The sequence below is a fragment of the Girardinichthys multiradiatus genome, chromosome 1 (assembly GCF_021462225.1).
Source record: "Girardinichthys multiradiatus isolate DD_20200921_A chromosome 1, DD_fGirMul_XY1, whole genome shotgun sequence".
NCBI lineage: Eukaryota > Metazoa > Chordata > Actinopteri > Cyprinodontiformes > Goodeidae > Girardinichthys > Girardinichthys multiradiatus.
In genome coordinates, this window is record NC_061794.1 from 16,745,634 (window position 1) to 16,765,422 (window position 19,789).

The window sequence follows — 19,789 nt, forward strand, 5'->3', positions numbered from 1 at the left end:
AGCATTCACTTAAATGGCTGCAATAGTTTTTGCATTTTACAGAGCTTTTCTTTTATGTCAGACAGTTACTCGAACTGGAAACATTTTACATGTTCCAATCTCAGTACATGTACCACACAAGAAGATCTTCATTGAGGATTTGTCTGCACATTAGTAGTGATCCAACACCACCTGATATTTTTCACACTTTAATCTTCAGCTGTTTAGTTTCCAGGGAGTCATTTATTCATTTTAATAAGGCCCATAGCAGGTGATAAAAAAAGAAACCGTTTTCTCTGATTTATAAACCTGGAGAAAATAATTCGTTTTTGCTAAAACTGTAGATTTCACCCATCTGACAGCTGTAGCAGCTGTAGCCATGACCCTGTCAACTGAAGGGCTTTTAAGTAAATAGTGGCAAAATGTACGTGTACGTTCAAATTTGAGTGCTTAATTTCAAAAGTAATCCGTTTCCCTGTTTTAAATTTTGCATAATTTTCAATAATGTTTTGTTGTAAATCTTTTGACAAAGAGATTTATCCTCTTAAACATGAGACATGTCAATAAACTTAAATTTGTCATAATTGTTATGAGTAAATCAGTGGTTAAAAAAAATGTGGTTCTCACCCTAATGCCAAATGCAGTTCAAATATGAAGTGTTGCCAAACACATGACTATTGCCTGACAAAGACAGTTTCTATGCCAACCTTGTAGCAGCATAAATTATGTCCTATACAGAGTGAAATAAAAAGGAGCAAAAAAAAAAAAGCCTTGCATCTAACATCTAATTTAACCTGCTAGTAAAACAGAATCACACCTGTTAGGGCCTCAGCTGCTTTATAGTGTCATAAACCTGCTGTGCACTGCCACAATAGTACAATAACATTTTTCTGCTCATTCTTGAACAGAAACCTCATCTCAATCACCTTGTAACCTGAACCTCTATCTGTGAAGTGGTCCTGCTTCCTTTATGTTGTCTCTTTAAAGTTAATAAGAGGTTATCTCTGAAGCACAACCACACACAGCCTAGTTTGTTCACTCAACAAATGCCAAGAATATACATCTAATAACAGTTGACACCCTACATTAGACCACAGCTATTAGGCCACATGAGCAGGTAATGCAGAGGACAGTTTCTATAGTAACACGGTGAAAGTAGCAGAGATTTGTAGCTGCAGGAAAAATGACTAAAGGCAGGATAGAAAGTAGAGTTTTCACATCAGGAACAAGGTATAGAATGAAAGAAGATGTAAAACATTTCATGTTCAAGCTGTGATAAAGGATTGGTCTGTAAATTGTTGCAATGTTTGGAGTTCTTACAGTAGGTTTGCAGTAAAAATGTGCCAGATCTTCTCCTTAATTAGGAAAAACATTTAAACAGTACAAATATTACCTTAGACATTATGCACCAAAACATTTATTAGTTAATTGTGTTGCATATTATTATTGGCTGTATTGTTACCGTAATTTTGTTTATTATATAATAATTTAGTATATTATGTATATTAATCATATTTTCAGTATAAATCGTGTGGAGCTACAAATCTTGTGAAAAACACAGGTTTTGCTCAAAATGGCATGAATAGGACAGCCTGTTAACTGACATGTGCAATTTGTCAACAATTACTTTCATGCTGCCTCATTTTCAGCCTGCCATTTATTCTCCCTGCAAAATTATTTACCTTTCACCTCCTTTCCCCACCTCTTCTTTATGTACCTAAAGAAGCAGGATGAAAAACAACAGTCTATGGGCTATTTGTGTCAACCTGTTTGGGTGTACATCTTTTGTCCCTTCAAACTTTGAGTGTATGACTGGTCCATATATCGCTGTTTTTATGCTTTTCTAATTCTAAAACTGACCTAATGGCAAAAAAAGAGACATTCTTGCTTATATTTTATTTTATAAATAGAATAAAAGTTTCATTATTCTCAGACACAGTTTTTTTAAGGATCATTCTCTGTTCAGTCAAATACTCAACATTCTCCCTCACTTACTCAGTACACAGTATGCTGACACCGTAACTAGAGGGGACTTTGTGAGACTTTACTTTGAAGAGAACAATCATGCTTTTTTAGTGCTAAAAATCTCGAAGGGATATATTGGATATTTTGAAGTGAGTTTCTGTAGAGTAGTTATGTGCAGTCTGCATCTTACCTGCAGTAGATGGTGGTTCTGAATGCCTGGAGTGTGAAGAGCGAAAAGTATGGACTAGAAAGTTGAACACAACGTGAGCGTATCTACCATATAGCCCTTCTGCTTGGCTGCCCAAAGAACGTTCCATAACCGCAGGCTGACACCATCTTCAGAGAAAATAATTGTAGACTTGTAAAAGTGAAAGGTAAAAACTAGTGTTTGGATGAACTGACATATGGAATGTTTTAGATTGAAGTTCTTTTACACGGCAGGAAACTTGTCTCACTCTGACTACCTTTTAGATTACCCTCTGGTTTTTCTCAGTTGAGGTTGTTTAGACGCAAACTACTGCATGAAAATACTGACTACCGATAAAATCTCCACACAACTTTACTTTAAAAATTTGAACCTGAAAACTGTTTTAATCTGAGACTGAAGTACCTAAAATAAAAAATAACCCATAATCACAACAATATGAGTTTAAATTTACTAAAGTCAAATGTAGCGAATAACTATGAGACATTTTTTTTGTAAATGATCTTTTTCACATTTACCACAGAGACTACAATGTGCAGAGAACAAAACATCAAGAGCAAACAGCACCCTGTTTTCATGTCCACAATCCTTTTATACCTCCAGGCAGTTCCTCTTTTGACTCATTTTCAAACAAATCAATGAATAATGATGTTTTAGGCTACTCACATTTGCTGCAACATCAACATCCAGAACGAAGAAAATGACATCAGTTTGAGTTCACTTTGTGTTGGTTGCTTGTGTTCAAACAAGCATCCAGTTTCCTCTGCCTATAACCTTCAGCAAAATATCCTGATTGTGATTTGGATTTAGGATACTTTAAACATTTGTTACACAAATCTTTTTTTGATCTTGCTTTTAGTGCTGGATATAGCATATTTAGCTGTGTAATATAGTTTTGTAGTAATGGTATCGGAATGGTAATGGTATAGTAAACTGATAATTTAGAGTTGTAATCTGGATTACAGTGTATGTAGGAATATAAATAAGCAGGTTTGTCATGTGCTGAAAACCATATTTATGACGCAAGAACAGAACATGGGGAAAAAGCGAAATAAGGATACAAAAAAACACAGCGTTTGCCTACAAAATTCCATTTCAGCAGCTTCAAATAATATACCAAAAAGTAGAATACCTTCAATAGTCAAAGATTCCTTTTGCTGGTTTGGATTTTCTATTTCATCCCAACTGCCTTCCTTCCTGTCTTCCTTGCATCTCTTTCATTTTGTTTTAATTTTTTTGCTGTCTACCTAATTCCCTGAACAGTTCACCACCTTCTTCTAATACTGCGCTGTCTGTATCTTCCCTTGTTTGTCTGGAGGTTGCCGTATGTATTTTTTCCTCCTCCCTTGAGCCTCATATGACACTGCAGTAGTTTATTAGCTTTAGTGCAGCCTGACTTCAAAGATTGACAGGCTCAAATATTACTCTTTGTTCAGAACAGTCTGGAAGGCTATACCCTCTGTCTGTGATGCCTCCAACAGGCTTCAATCCATGGTCACTATGAAAAGAAATTGGAATGAAGATTTGTCTCATTTGACGTTCAGCTAACATTTTTTTGGAAGCCATGGTCATGATAAAAACAGCTGAATAAAAGGTTTTACATTGATGTTAGATTAAAAACAGAAGGATTCCCTCTCGTAACTCTGCTCAGACATTTAACGTTTTAAAGGTTTCACATTTCTAACTAACAAAAAATATGGTTAGTATTTTTAATCTGTGGTAAAAAACTACATTTTATGTGTTTCATGAGGACATATTTTATGCTTCTACTCACAAAGTCAGAGACTTAAGTAAGATAGTCCACCAACGTGTAACTTAATCTCAATGTAAAACCAGTTGTTTTATGTAGGCCTCAGAGGTTTGTTACAGAACATTAGTAATTAAACATCATCATGAAGACCAAGGAACACAGCAGACAGGTCAGGCATTAAGTTGTTGAGAAGTTTAAAGCAAGGTTAGGTTATAAAACTATGTTCCAGGTTTTGAAGGTCTCACAGAGCATTTTGTCATCCAACATCATAAAATGTAAAGATTATGGCACAATTGCATCCTAACCAGGAGATGGCTGTCCACTCAAACTAAAAAGCCAGGCTAGGATAGCATTGGTCTGAGAAGCAGGCAAGAAGCCCATGGAAACTCTAGAAGAGCTTCAGAGATACACAGCACAGAGACATACTGCAAAAGACTTGCAACCAGAGGTGGTTATACAAAGCACTGACTTAAAAGGGCTGAATACTGATGCATTCAACACCTGCCAGGTTTTTATTTGTAAAAAGATTTTGAACCGATGTTTCATTTTGTCTGTGTTTGTCCACTTAACAATTCTGCGCTGCTTTGTTTTGGTTTGTCACATAAAATCCCAGTAAAATGCATTGAAGTTTGTGGTTGTAACGTGACAACATTACCTGGAGGAGAGTGACAAAAGTAATCCCATGAAAATCTAAAATTTAATTGGATTCTAATCTTAAATCTGCATTTTGTATTTGTTCATCTTTCTGCTGCTTCCAGAACATTCTGCAAGGCTGCAGTGTGCTGTTGGGTCCCGGTACCTCCGGGCTTTGGAGGGCTCTCGCTCAGAATCAGAATCACCTTCTCGGTGCTGGTCCAGCTGAGCTGACAGAGCTGCTGGAACAGTACTCCAAGAACCTGGCCCAGAACATGAAGCTAACCTACCTCAACCCTGTGGCCTTGGTCTCACCCAACATTGGTGAGAATAAGCTGATCACACTTACAGGCAGTCACACACCATCTTTAAAATCAATAAAAATGAACAAGTCAGATGTGAAATCTTAATCTTTACAGAATATTTGATTTGGTTTTCTAATGATTCTCAAAATCTCTGCTGTGAAATCAACCAGAATGACTCATTGTGAAGCAGGAGATGAAGAGCACTAATGCAAATGAGGATATTTGGCATGAGCACAAAACGACTGAATTTCACACTCCCACATAAACATAGCAGCTAATTCTATGAGCACATGCACAAAAACCCTGAGGCGCTAAAGCGCTGGCCAATGCGCCATTCAGAATAACAGATGCCAAACCTACACACACGCTGAGGAACACGAGACATGAATGCAAACATGTTACAGGCATACACTTAAACTATCTAAAATCATTTATTACTGTATAACAATTGTCAGATCAATGCGCGACTGCAAATTTATTTGATAAATGGGGACATTTATGCACACTCGTGGCCACGTGCCACCTTAAGGGTAAAAACACTGATCTGCAGCACATGGAGCGAATAGAATTGTTAAACAATAGCAGCGTCTTTAGCTGTTAACCCATAGCCACACACAGACTGAATTTCTTTTAAAATCCAATCCACATGTTTAAAAAGCACACCAGAGTTACCTGTTACTGACTCCTGCCTCATCATCTTCCAGTGGGTTTACTAACAAGCTTAATGGTGCATGTGAAATTATCCTGTCTGTCTCTGCTGGTTTCAAGTTTATATCTCTCCAATTCATTCTTCTCTTAATTAAGTGCATGTGTCTGTTCATGTTGGAACTCATCTAAAATGCAGATGAAGAATCTTAAACTGAAGTCTGATGCAGATACTCAGTAGGTGGGTGTAGAAATACCATGACTGGTGAAAGCAGAGGGACCAGTAGACATGACTGATGCTAGATTTCTCACTCCTACACACACATGTGCAGACATTTTCTGCCCTCTGGTGAATAGGATAGGATAGATACCATGTATATCTTCTGATGATTTCCCTTTTTTGCTGTTACCGCCAGTATTTTAAATATTTATTTGGCAATAATTTTAAAAAATCCCTTTTCTCCATAACATCTGGCCAAGAAACATGTTTGACAAATCAGTAGCTGCTGACATGTTTTACAGATCTGCTACAAAAGTATGATTTGCTTAATTTCTCTGAATTTAATATCGTTGCACTTCTGTTTGCTTCACATTGGTCAAATCCCTCACGTTTCCCAGCTGATGGGCATAGGAATGTTTAAGATGTTTAATCCTTCCTTGAAATCAAGTTGGATTATTAGTTAGAGTGAAATACTCCAGCAGTCTGATCAGGACTGCAGGTGCCATTTTCTTTCTGGCAGATATCCAAATTGAGTAGAATTTTGACAAAATTTGACAAAGGAGGACACAAATACAGGTCAGCATAAAACTCTGACTGTCTGGCGCAGATGAAAGGAGTCAGAATTTTACTAAGACCTGAGAAGAGCAAACAGAGGAGAATGCTGAGCAATGTACAGCACTTCAACAAAAAAGAAATGACAAAGAAACAGCTGAAGATCAAGTGCTATTGTTTCCACTGCTGCATTAACAAGGTAAAAAGACTGCCTTGGTAGGAAGGTGTTACCTTTTTATTCACCAACTTTTAGATGAGGTGTTGTGGAGAGAGAGTGAAAGAGTGCTAAACATTTCAAAACGGTTTTATTTTTCAACGCTGTAATTTAGTAATGTCAGTATAAATAGTTTAAAGCCTATACTTTCTGTTTATTTAAACTGTAATAGTTTTTAAATCATCAGTTTCTCTTTGGAGCTGTCATTGACAAAAGAGGAAGTAAATCCATCATGCAGACTAATATTTTATGATTCTGAGGCACAAATATTCAACAACCACAATCCCTGTGGATCATCATCTTTAAGAACTGACATGCTGCCACTGCTCTATGTGTATGCCACTCAGTTGGGGTACTTCTTTCAGGTTTTATTTATCTGTAAATGTTACAAACTTCATCTGACTTTGAGGGAATTATTATACAGTTTCAGAGTGTAAACACTGTCAGGTGATCACAAGATTCTGGCTGGAACTGTCGGCTTCAGTGTAAACTGGAGCCCTCTCTCCTATGCCCTTAGAGGTGATAAAACACGCCAAAGAAACTCTGTGTCAAACAAATTTGTCACAATTAAAATTTCCATGGGGCTGCACGGTGGCGCAGTTGGTAGCACTGTTGTCTTGCAGCAAGAAGGTCCTGGGTTCGATTCCCGACCAGGGGTCTTTCTGCATGGAGTTTGCATGTTCTCCCCGTGCATGCGTGGGTTCTCACCGGGTACTCTGGCTTCCTCCCACAGTCCAAAGACATGCCTGTTAATTGGTCACTCTAAATTGCCCTTAGGTGTATGAATGAGTGTGTGCATGGTTGTTTGTGTGTTGCCCTGCGATGGACTGGCGACCTGTCCACAATGTACCCCGCCTCTCGCCCATAGACTGCTGGAGATAGGCACCAGCTTCCCTGCGAGCCACTATGGAGTTAGCGGTAGAAAATGACTAACTGACAATTTCCATGGACTTTGTATGTTGTCTCTGTGACAGAATCATCAGTGATAGTTAGAACAACTACAGGAGAGAAGGAATAAATTATTTAATTTATGTATATATGCCTATTATTTTGCTTTTCTTTTTAAGGGTTATTTATATAATATGTGTTATACATATCTTATATGTGTACTTTAAAGGTGACAAGTATACTGCTATAGCAATTTTTTTACAGGAGAGTACAGATAATATTGTAGAAGTGTAGCATCTGGTGTTAATCAGGAATTAACCACCCAATAATCTTTTAATAAGGTTATTTTTTAACACGCAGACAGAATGAACCCCACAGGCCTTTATGCCAACCACCATCCTCACTCACATTACCTTGCTGACACATAACACATAATGAACACAAACTAGAGAAACAAGAGTACACTAACACACTAAAAGAACAATGGAAAACTAGCTAGCATAAGTAATAATGAACACGAACTCTGCCAATAATCCCTCCCTCTACTCACATCACAGAGAGTCACCTGCAGCAGCACACTACAATATTAAAATCATTTGATGTATTTAAATGGAATACAAGGACTGAAGTACTGGAAGACAGTAATACTATCATTGATGAAATTTCCCTGATACTTCACACTGACACATGACCTTCTCCATTTCTACATCAAAATTACCTGTACCATTTGTGGTCTCAGAAAATTGTCATGTGTTCAATGTTATCCCTCAGTCATGAACCTGGACCGTGTGGAGAACCACACCCACGTGCGGCGGCGTTTTCCACGTTATCAGAGTACCGTGTTCCGTGGTCAAACTTTATGGGATCCTTACACCCATGTGATACTGCCCCCTGCTGCCCTGGTGCCACAACGACAACAGCAGCAGCTCAGCTGGAAGGAGAAAGAGCGCTCAGAGAAAGAACGTAAGTACAGACGCACAAATTAAATCATTGAAATGTCAAGAAATAAATGCTCACTCTGGCTTCTCTTTTCCAGTCTCGGCCCCTCAGAGTGCCGCCTCTGCCCCTGCTAGCGTTTCAGCCAATCACACGAAAGAATACACTGCGGCTAGACGCAGTGTTTCATTGACTGACCAACCCATAACCATAGTCATCTTGCTGATCTATCGAAGTCTTGGGGCTGCCCTGCCTCCGAAGTACCACACAGACCGGAGAGGAGTGAGGTGGGAATCAGTCGCTCCTGAAATGATAAAGATCTAATCACATTTTGGTGCTTTACTGAGTCGGTGATAAACAATGATAAACAGGCTATTGAGTTTGAATCACAGAAGCATTCTATTGATAAATATATTAGTAAATCATTAATCATATTCAGTATGAAACTGTCTTTCATTTATTTTATCCATAAATTTCAGAATTGGTTTTAAGTGTCAGTTGCCATTGTCTCTGTAATAGCCTTTCTCAAAAACAGGGCCAAATGTGACCTCCCTCTACTGTTTGTTAATCTGGCCATCTTTCAAAAACATCCAACCATCCATCCATCGATTTTCTTCCGCTTATCCGGGGTCGGGTCGCAGGGGCAGCAGCCTAAGCAGAGAGACCCAGACTTCCCTCTCCCCAGCCACTTGGGCCAGCTTTCAAAAACATAATCTAATAAAAACAAATTCCTAACTTTCAGAAGACAAAGGGTCAAATTGTTTGAATGCTTTCTTGATAGAAGATAGCAATATAATAAACAATGGATATAGAAGTCAACAGGCTCAGAGGTTAGTGGAGAAACTGTTTTAGCACCAATTAAAATATTGTCTTACTTAACATCTGTTCCTTTTTTATTATCTTCTAACGCCATCTTCCCTCCCGTCTGCCGTTTCTCACTTCCCCTGTGGGCTTATTACACAGTAATGAGCTGTCCAGTTTGTAGTTGGCATCAATGAAAAGCCAATCATATCTCATCTAAAATGCAAATCCTGCTGCCTTTATTTTTCACCACATAATATAAAACTCTATTTGTTGGATCAAGCAACTGGTTGGCAATGCTGTACTTTTACTCCCTTCCCCCCAGGCTTCCCAGACACCCGGTTATGAACTCCCCCGTGGTGACAATCTCTGTCTACAACAACCAGACGTTCGTAGGCGGTCACTTGGACCAGCCCATATTGCTAGAGTTCAAACTGCTGGAAACAGCCAATCGCAGCAAGCCTCTGTGTGTGCAGTGGAACCACAGCAATCCGTGAGTGCAAGTCAACACAAGCGTGCATGGACTGGTACACAGCAATAAAGCAACATTAGGACCATATACATGCTAACCTAACAGTGTGCTTATAGGACTGTCTTTCCTTTCAAACATTTTTTCATTTTAATGTTTTAATCTGCCCGTTTTGACAAATTGATTCGAAGTATGGTTTTCTAAAACACTGGAATTTTTTTTGTTCGCAACAGAATGTATTCCATATTGTACGATGGTGTAAAGAGGACTCTCTTGAAAATGACACCTTATGTCTCAATGGGACTCACCTGTACAAATACATGTTTGAAATGAAGTACCCCAGTGGTACTTGCACCACAGTTTAAGAACCATGGATATTGAAGATAATTTTCGTAGTACTTATCAAATCTGAAGATTAGACTTAATTGATAAAGCTTAATTCTGGCTTGTATGAGATGCAATATAGAGTATTTTCCAATACATTGCTTGGCATTGGATACAACCTTCAATGTTACACCCACCTCTTCAGGCTTAAACTTCCAGAGTTTCCTTTTTGTTTTTAATCTAATTTTTAGGTGTTAAGGCCAAACATGAATGTATGGTTACAGTGGTAAGACTGAATATGAAAACTAGAAAAACCCACAGACTTTAAAGGAGAATGGATAGGTTGAATTACAGATTGCAGGAGAAACATTCATTTGAAACTCATCGTCTGGAACTTGCTAACTCCATGCAGATTCGAACCCAGAATCTTCTTGCTGTCAGGCAACTGTGGTGTCAACTGCTCCACCGTGCAACCCCCTATAATTAGTAAAAATTATTTTCAGAAAATACCCTATACACCTTAATTTCTGTAGAGCTCTCATAGCAGAGAAGATATCAATGTAAATCACACACATAACAATAGCGTCCACTAGAGAATCATTCATTCTCAGTAAAAGGGTAAAAAGCAGATCTTCTTGATGTTGTTGGGTTTCAGACTTGTCGTTATGACACACCAATATTATTTTACCACTGCAGAAGAGAAAAAAACGGTCCAAACTTTACTGACGTGCATTCTGGAAATTTTCAACTAGTATTTCATCAAGTATTTTCCCATGTTTCCAGAGGAGTCCTCCTGTAATTTTAAACCCTTTTTTGTGCAGACATGACATTGGAGGTTGCTGGACAGTGAGGGACTGCATAGTGGTGTACAGGAACACCTCTCACGTCCGCTGTCAGTGCCAGAGACTGGGCACCTTTGGCGTTTTGATGGACAGCTCCCATAGAGAGGTTAGACACCTATCATGCATTTATATCTAATAGTTTTTTTAATGCTGATTTATACCACGAAAAGTACTATTATGATATGGCATGCAATACATTTTCCTTTGATAAACCTATTTCGAATGAACATCTTAAATGGTCATTTCTGGATGTGGTTTACATAGGAGTGTGATAAGGAATAAAAGCAGAGTGATGCTCACAGGGCAATGCTCAGGAAGATTTCTGAAGCTTATTGCAAACTCTTGTATTTGTCACGTTTAGAAATCTAGACAATGGACTATTGGACACTAACAGTTAAACACTAGACAGTCTGGATAGCTTTTTTACCTTAACAGATAAAATTCTCATTTGAAAACTGTTTTTTGTATTTACTTAGATGCTCTTTATATGATATTAAAACTTTGACCATGTGATACATTTGTAACAAAAGAACAGAAGAAACCTGTAAGGTTTTTATTGAGTAGCACTGGTGTTATTCCCTCTGTGGTGATGTAGATGTGCAGAATATATGGTGTCTCAAAGTTTCAAAGGTCATGTCAAAGACATATCAAAAATAATCTGTCAGTCTGATGTAGGTAGTGTTCAAATTATGCAAACTACAGTATCAGATGTGTAGAAAGGGAATGATGAGCATTAAGGTCAGATGGGGGTACAGTTTGTTTTCTTTGCCTTATTTGTTTTCTTTCTCTTCCACTGTGTGTGAGCAGCAGTTGGAGGGGGATCTGGAGACACTGGCCTTGGTGACTTACTCCTCCTTGTGCGTCTCCATGCTGGCCCTCCTTCTCACTGTCCTGGTCCTGTCCTGCCTCCGGGGCCTAAAGTCCAACACTAGGAGTATCCACTCTAACACAGCGGCGGCCATGTTTCTGTCAGAGCTGGTATACTTGCTTGGGGTGAATCAGACCGAGCAACAGGTAAATGGTGTGGTGTGTTTTTTTCTAAACGTGCTTTCTTCTGCAGTGTCTTTGGCTTTGTTTTTAACCTGATTTATCCCAATCGCTGTCCATCAAGTTTTCTTACCCATTAATATGTAAGCCTCTTACCTGTTGTCTGATTTCTAAAACGTACAACATACGCATGCTTCTTCTTTGAACCCATGTACCATATGTCATTTTAAAGTAGTTATTTAATTCAATACAAAGAAACCAAGCAGAAAGCTATACATTTTTTTAAAAGTGTCTTTTAATTTCATGTTTTTATCTAAACTAATTGTTGCCAATCTGGTTCAGTCTTACTTAAGTTTTGAGGTTTTTAACCAAACCAGTCCGATGAGCAGTCGTGTTTTTCTGATTTCAGTGTGTTCTTACTGTCTTCCTCTAGTTCCTCTTGTGTTCATTGTTTCTTCTTACCCTCTGCCTATCCTAACCACTGCATCTCTGTTTTGTTACATAACACATGTTCTCATGTTTGAGTGTGTTCGAAGAGCAGTGAATCTTGCAAAGAGGGGAGTGCAAATATGTGCTCACTCAGCGTGAAATCCAATTAATTAAGCTGTATCCCACCACACTGTGGACTGTTAGGCTCTTACAGAGTGATTGGTAACTTCTAGCTGAACAATATGCTCTCTAACTTATGAACATCATGCTCCGGAAAGCATGTTAGTGCTTGCAGCTGTCCTGTGTATTCATTTTTACGGGTTTGTGCATATTTTGTGTCTTTCGTACCGTTTATGTGTGGGAGTATGAAACTCATCGTCTGGCTGTATCGCTGCCAAGGCTGCTGTCTTTTTTTTTAACTTTCTTTTTTGTGTCGTTCTTGGCTGTCAGTGGCAATTTATGCTAAGCTTCTCTGGCCTCAAAATATAAGATTTACCAGTCTGTTTTCCTATAGCCTAGACCACATGCATGTCTCAGCCATAAGAAGCCAGAAAGGTTGAGAGACATACATGTTCATTCCAGAGTAGCTGTAACAATTTAGGGATCCTAAAATGTCATTTGAAGTTTGCTTTCTTTGATATAAAGGCAGACCATTTTATGGTAGTATATTTTTGATGCGGGTAATTTATATCCTGAAGAAATGGCAGCCTTGTTGTTTCACTGAAGCTTGTAAATGTATGCAATACTTGTCTTTTACATACCTTGGGTAGAAATGGGACAGAGTGAGACTGCCACAGTGTGATAACATGGACTAAAGATAATCCAATACTACACCTTGTTCAGGAGGTCACAGTATTTAAACAAAAAATTAAACCAAAACATTGTAACCCAATATAATCACATTTATTTAACACAGAAAAGAAACAGTCGTTCCTTCTGCTGCTAAAATAATATAAGCTGTTCATTTTTTTGGTCCTCCATTCCAATCGGTCGGATTTAACAATTTCAGCAAAATTTCAGCAATTTTTAACAGTATACTTTTGTGGCTTTTAATAGGAGTATATGGGAATTAACTGGAATTTATAGAAACTAAACAAATATAACAATATTGAAGCTTTACCTTTAACTAGGACAGACAGTTTTGCATTTACACTATTCTTCTAGCACTTAGCACCCTGCTTTTTGCAGGTGTTTTGAGGCCACGCCCCGTACATTCACTCTGCATTCCTCCATCACATGTACAGATGTAGAAACCTGAAACAGTACCTGGACTGTATACATAAAGTGAAGTAGGTTTTGACTAGATTTTTGTATAAACATATTTAATATATATTATTTAGTTCAAACATGCAACATCATATGGATGTCAGCGTGTGACAACACAAAACCTTTTATATTTATGTTTGAAAATGATTCAGAATTTTCAGATAATTTCTCTGAATTCTCATTAATTCCAAAAACTGCCTTGGAAAGGGTTCCAGTTAGCCTTTAGAGTATTTATCAGAACGAGGGGGTCAAAGTAGATCCTAATCCGGAGCAGGATTTACTGCTTGATATTTAAAGTAGATATTTTAATAAGAATACAAGGCTTCAAAGAAAAAGTCCCACTAAATTGCTCTTTATTCGTATTTCTTTTTTTTTTTTTTAGATCTATCTATTTAAAATTACCCAACTTGAGCACTGTTGAGTTGTTTGGTGGTCTTTCTGGATTTAGCACCACCATTCTCTCAGAGTATTAATGCCTTTGTAGTTGCTGTAATTATGTACAACTCATGTTTAAACAGGATAGGTTTATCTGTCCAGACAAAAGTGTTTAGGCGTTTAAAGAAACCAGTGTCCACATTATTTTATGCAGTTTGACAATAATTTCTCACAGAGCTTAAATGCTTGCGTGCATTTATTTATATAAAAATTCAGCAAGTACACAGCAAGTACAGCTATTCAATTTGAGCAATTATTGTGAAGCTTTTATCTGCTTCAGTGTTATGCAGTCTAAACTATGCTATAAGGATGACTTCAACCGATTGCAGCAAGCAAAAATATTTGCACAATTTTTCTGTTAAAAAGATTTTTAGTTGTCCTAATCACAGTTAAAAGGCTCTCATGGGTCTTATTTCTCGATCTCAGCACTTTTGGAATATTGACTTAGTCATTTTTAGGCTTTTTCTAGAGATATTCTGTAACATGATGCCATAAACCCTGGTTATTGGTAATTAAATCATGAGCGGCTGCTCCTTCCGAGCTAACACCTGCTCTGCCCTGTTCCGCTGTGCTTTAATAAAGACATCTTGTTTATTTGCTGGGAAATCTGCTTTTAATTAGCCAGGCAGTTTTTTTAATTTTTTCCTCTTTTAACACTACTTTTATTTCTGCTTCCCTTGTCTTATATTTCTGCCCTTCTTCCATTCATTTCTCTTTCTGTATTCATTCCAGTTCTTGTGCACGGTCGTTGCCATCCTGCTGCATTACTTCTTCATGTCCACCTTTGCTTGGATGTTTGTCGAGGGTCTTCATATCTACCGAATGCAGACTGAGCAGCGCAACATCAACTATGGAGCCATGAGGTTCTACTATGCCATCGGCTGGGGCGTGCCCGCCATCATCACAGGTAAACGCAGAAACATATCTCAGTGGAAACGCAGACAGGCCTCTCCTCAGCTATGCTTTAATGGCAAAACACTGCCTCACACAGGATCTGCACAGTCAAATATGTCACATTCGTCCAGAGCCTGTGTTGCTGTACAGATAAGGCTTTCCTATTGACATTTGTATTAAAAAAGTTTTAGTGGCATTTTAATTTCGAGATAGTAAAGCAGAGCTTCATAAGCAAGCCATTACTGCTGTGAGACATGTAATATCTGCCAGCTATACTTTCTCAGTTCACACACGAACCCGCACTCACACACACACGCACACACACATTTGCAGTTTTCATCCAGAGCCATAACGTGCTGTCAACTCACCTCTATCTGCTGCTTTTTCTGTCGCTGTCAGACCTGCAAGCTGGTGTCTCCCTTTGCCTCAAGAATGGATCTGTCTCCCACTACCTTACACACATCTACCCCCCCCCACACACACACACTTGTCATTTGCCTCAGGCAATAAAGGTGTGTTAATCTGTCTGCCTTCATTTAGACTTTTCCTGTCTCTTTCAGTTTTGCAACTGAATTTAAAATATACATATCCATGAAGGTCAGAGTCTTGACGGAAAACATCACTGATCACAAATACCTTCCAGCACCCACATTTAACACATGAGGACAATGTGAAATGAATACCTGCAAGTTGTTTTAAAAAAAATGTTTTTTTTTTTACTTTTTAATTCTCGCATCTTATTGTAACACATTTCAAAACCTTTTAGACTTTTTCTTATTAGATGCATTAATAATTAAATTTGTGTTTCATTTGAGCTGACAGCTTTTAAAGCAGTGATTTTTCACAAAAACAAAATCTAACAGTTTGGACTGAGTCACACTGCAGTGATTTACAAAAGCATTCATTAACTTAATTTTTCGCATGGTACTACATTACAACCTGAAACTTCAATGCATTTTATTGGGGTTTTTATGTGGCAGACCAACACGAGGTTGCACATAATTGCGAGTTTGGAACAAAAGGATACATATTTTTCATTCTGTTTAGAAACGAAACTGAAAAATGTGACATGCATTTTTATTCAGCCCCCTGAGTCAGTACTTTGAGGATCCATTTTTCTCTTTCCCTACAGTTACAGCTGCAAGTCTTTTGATGTATATATCTACCAGCTAGGGACTGTTTTTTGTGTTCATTCTTCTTTGCAAAATGGCTCAAGCTCAGTCAGACTGGATGAAGAACCAGTAAGGGTGTATTCACACTTGTCCGCTTTAAACAGACCAGAGTTCATTTCTCCCCTTGGTACGGACCTTTTGTGCAGGTGTGAATACACTCAAGCGAACCCTGGTTCGGACCAAACAGCCGGACCGAGACCCACTTTTTGAGGTGGTCCCGGTCTGCTTCCAAACGGACTCTGGTGCGGTTCGCTTATGGTCGGAATACAAACCGGTCCCAATCCGAACCAACTACAAAAAAACGTACGTCTCTTTGGACATAAAAAGCCACCGTAGCCGGTAGCAAAGGTGTGTGTTGTAAGGTAATCATACCTGATAAGCTGTGTGTTAATTAGCAACGCTACTGGCTTGTTGTTGGACAAGGCACGTAGAGAACGTCGGCGTTTAGCACGCATTATTAATGGACCGTAGGCGACTGAGGCTAAGATTAGTCGTCTTTCAATCAGAAGGTTGTGGGTCCAATTCCAGCTTCCTCGTGTCATATGTCGATGTGGGCAAGGCACTTAACCTCAAGTTGCCTACAGATCTGCGTTTCGGTGTATGAATGTGTGAGCGTTAGTGAATGCGATTGGGTGAATGTGGCTCTAGTGTAAAGGGCTTTGAGTGGTCAGTATGACTGGAAAAGCGCTATATAAGTTCAGTCCATTTACCGTCTCAAAGTCTGTGTTGAATGAGCTGCTCTTCACCCTCACAATAATATTGAAGCTGTAATAACAGCACAAATATGCACGCAGCACGTCTACAGCTGTTTTCCTAAATTTCCGGGTCTGTACTCTGTCCTGCCCCCGTCGTTTCTGTCCAAAGAGAACAATGATCGTCACCCGCGTGGCTTTGTTTACAAGTAATAGTTCACTTACAAAAAGTACAATGTGAAAACAAGCCGCACCAAATGAAAAAAATAAAGTTCGCTTTTGGTCCGGACCAAACAAGTGGACCGAAGGACTTTCCTGGTGTGACGAAGCTGACGTTGGATTCCAATTGCAGCTTCCGATTTGGGAAACAGTTAAAGGGCCATTCCAGCTCATTTTTAATTTCCTTTATCTTTAATTAGCCCCTATTTTTCATGTTCTGCATTTTAAACTTTTTTAAGTTGGGCCTATTTTATTGTAGAGACCTTTATCCCACACGCAACAACACACTCTTTTTAGCCAGTTTTCATTACGTGCTAGAACAATCTAGTCCTGGTTTGATGAGTCTACTGTAGTTTTTTTTTATTAACCGTGTCCTGTCCGGCAGAGTATTGCTCAGAATTGTTGTCTGAGTGCCAAGAAATTGCCCAACAGATTTACTTTCACAGGCAGAGCATCAAAGCTAATGCTTTAAAGCTCTGCTTGATATTTATAGAAGAAACTTTATTATAAACTTCTCTGAGAATATTTCAATTGTTACGGACACGGAGACTGAAATGACAAGGAAAAAAGAAGCTCAAAAAAGAGAGAGATGGGGGGAAAAAGGGGAGAAAAGGAGGAAAGAGTGGAGGAGAGAAAGAAGGATAAAGAGAATTCAAGATTACACCCTGCTTCCTTATACACCTGCAGCTGTTTTTTTTTTTTAACAAAATGGTACACGGTAATTCTGAATGTAAAATGTACTTAGTGAGAGGTGCAGCCCAATATAGAACATCTGTGTATCTGTCAACACCTGAAGCTTAACACCTGGGAGTATGAGTGTGGACGCGCTTTTGTATACAAGGTTTCTCCACAAAAATATGCAATAGCGAGTGTGAGGACCCACAGGCCTGCCCCATGGTCCCTGGACGGACACTGAGGAGCTCTGAGTCACAGACATCTAAAGGCCCCTCAAAGCACAGAAACCCCAGGAGAACCACCGCCGGGACTACCACAACCCCCCCCGGAGAAGAGCAGTGGAGAGTCCCAGGGGAACCACCCAGCAGCGACAGTGCAGAAGCCCCAGGGAGCCGCAGCGACAAGTCCACAGGCCCCGCCAGCAGCCGTCCACGCCCGAGCAGATCCAGCCATGGACCCAGAGGCCCAAGACCCCAGGACACACCACCCCCCAAGCAGAGGCCCGACAGAGCCCAGGGGGCCAGGCCCCGGCAAGCAGCCACCAGGAGTGAGCCAGTACACACCAAAGCACCCGGCCGCGGACACCGAGAACCACAAGTACACCAGCGGGCAGAGACTCCAACCACTGGCAGGCAGTGTGGCGGGGAGGAAGCTGATCCAGCAGAGGGAGCAGTTCAAGACCCAACCTGTCGCAAAAAAAAAAAAAAAAAAACAGGCACACACAGTCACAATCACCCACTCCCACCCTCATGCATACACATAAAATCACTCACACCCAACATAAGGATAAACAACAATGGACGTCATACACTCACTCACACTCCCCATGCATACTCTATACTCCCAGGTCCAGGCGCCGGTACCCCCTCGGGGCAACCAGCCCCCGGACCCATGAGGTGGTCCCCTTCCCTTCTGGGGCAGAGGCAGGCAGACAGCGCCGGTACTGCTCCGACCCGGGTGACCCCAGCCCAGCTTCTGCCCCCCTGCCCCAAACCCAGTCCCCAACAACCCCCATCCACCTCCGGAGAGGGGGCTATGTACAAAAGAGGGGTCCACATGGCCCAAAGCAACCCGCCAACCGGAGCTGCCCCAGGACGGAGCAGTCCCAACCCCCCAACGAGCTCCGATCCCAACTAGAGGGTGACACGGGAGTGGATTTTCTCTCCTGTCCCGCTCCCACAGAAAAATGTCTTGTCCCATCCCAATCCCAGGCCAGCATAACGAAAAAAGTCCTGTCCTGTCCCACTCCTGGTAAATTGACTCCCATTCCCATCCCACTCCCATTCAGAACGACTCCCACTCCTGTGCCTCTCCCATTTTTGTTTTCTTCATTTAGTCTTTTGGCAATTTCTTTGTTTGAAGGACCAGTTAGGTCCCTGTTTTTAGCTGTAGTAAAGGCCAGTTAAAGTAAAAAGAATAATAATGAAGAAATAATAAAATATCAAACAAGGAAACAGACCATGCCTATCTTAGTTGAATAAACAAAATGTACATAGTTGTATTTTACTCATTTATTAACTGACTGTTTCCTTTGAACAATGACATTACTATTATGTTTCAAATTGCTGAAACGAAAGAAAAATGCACCTAGTAAGAGAACTGTTCTTGTTGAACAAAAGTGCAAAAAAGGCAAAACCTTCACAATTTAGAAACTGTACCTCAATGGTTCACAGCCCTGGTCCTCAGGGACCCCTTCCCTGCAAGTTTTTGATGTTTGTCTGCTCCAGAACACCTGATTCAAATTCTGACATGACCTCCTATACAGGCATCAAGAATGGAGGGTCAAACTGGACAAAATTAACACAATAAAATCATCAATAAATAAATAAATGTTGTGAATGTCCCATAAGTTAAGTAAATGTAACATGAAAGAAATATAACATTAAATGTGCCGTTAAATTAAAGGTACCATTTATTTATTTAATACATCATTAGAAACAATAAATGTACCATTATATCATGAAATGGACTATTATGCAATTAAATGTGCCACTGAATAATTAAGTATAATTTTAAAGACGACATGATGTAATTAGTGGTAAACTTAATATTTAATGATGTATTAAAGAAATTGTACATTTAATGGTACATTCAAATTTTTTCTATTTCACAACATATTTATTTAATATCTTCCCTTGATGAAGCCTTTCTACGGAGTCCGCAAGGGGACATGGGGAATTTTTTCTCTTTTTGCGTTCCCATGCAATAGTCTTTGCGTTATTTCACAATGCTTTGTGGGATAGTTTCCAAACCAGATAACTGCAAAAATGAAACAAACACTACACCCGTTTG

At 39.5% G+C, this 19,789-nt stretch overlaps 1 protein-coding gene across 2 annotated transcripts in view; it reads left to right on the forward strand.

Moving 5' to 3' along the window:
- The window catches only part of celsr3 (cadherin, EGF LAG seven-pass G-type receptor 3), a 148,055-nt gene that overhangs the window by 100,286 nt on the left and 27,980 nt on the right, over positions 1 to 19,789 (forward strand). For both annotated transcript variants that reach the window (XM_047368701.1, XM_047368709.1), the window contains 7 exons: positions 4,658 to 4,856; positions 8,128 to 8,319; positions 8,393 to 8,579; positions 9,419 to 9,586; positions 10,708 to 10,834; positions 11,536 to 11,742; positions 14,578 to 14,752. In XM_047368701.1, coding sequence (XP_047224657.1) covers positions 4,658 to 4,856; positions 8,128 to 8,319; positions 8,393 to 8,579; positions 9,419 to 9,586; positions 10,708 to 10,834; positions 11,536 to 11,742; positions 14,578 to 14,752 — 1,255 coding nt within the window. The remainder of the gene's footprint in view (positions 1 to 4,657; positions 4,857 to 8,127; positions 8,320 to 8,392; positions 8,580 to 9,418; positions 9,587 to 10,707; positions 10,835 to 11,535; positions 11,743 to 14,577; positions 14,753 to 19,789) is intronic.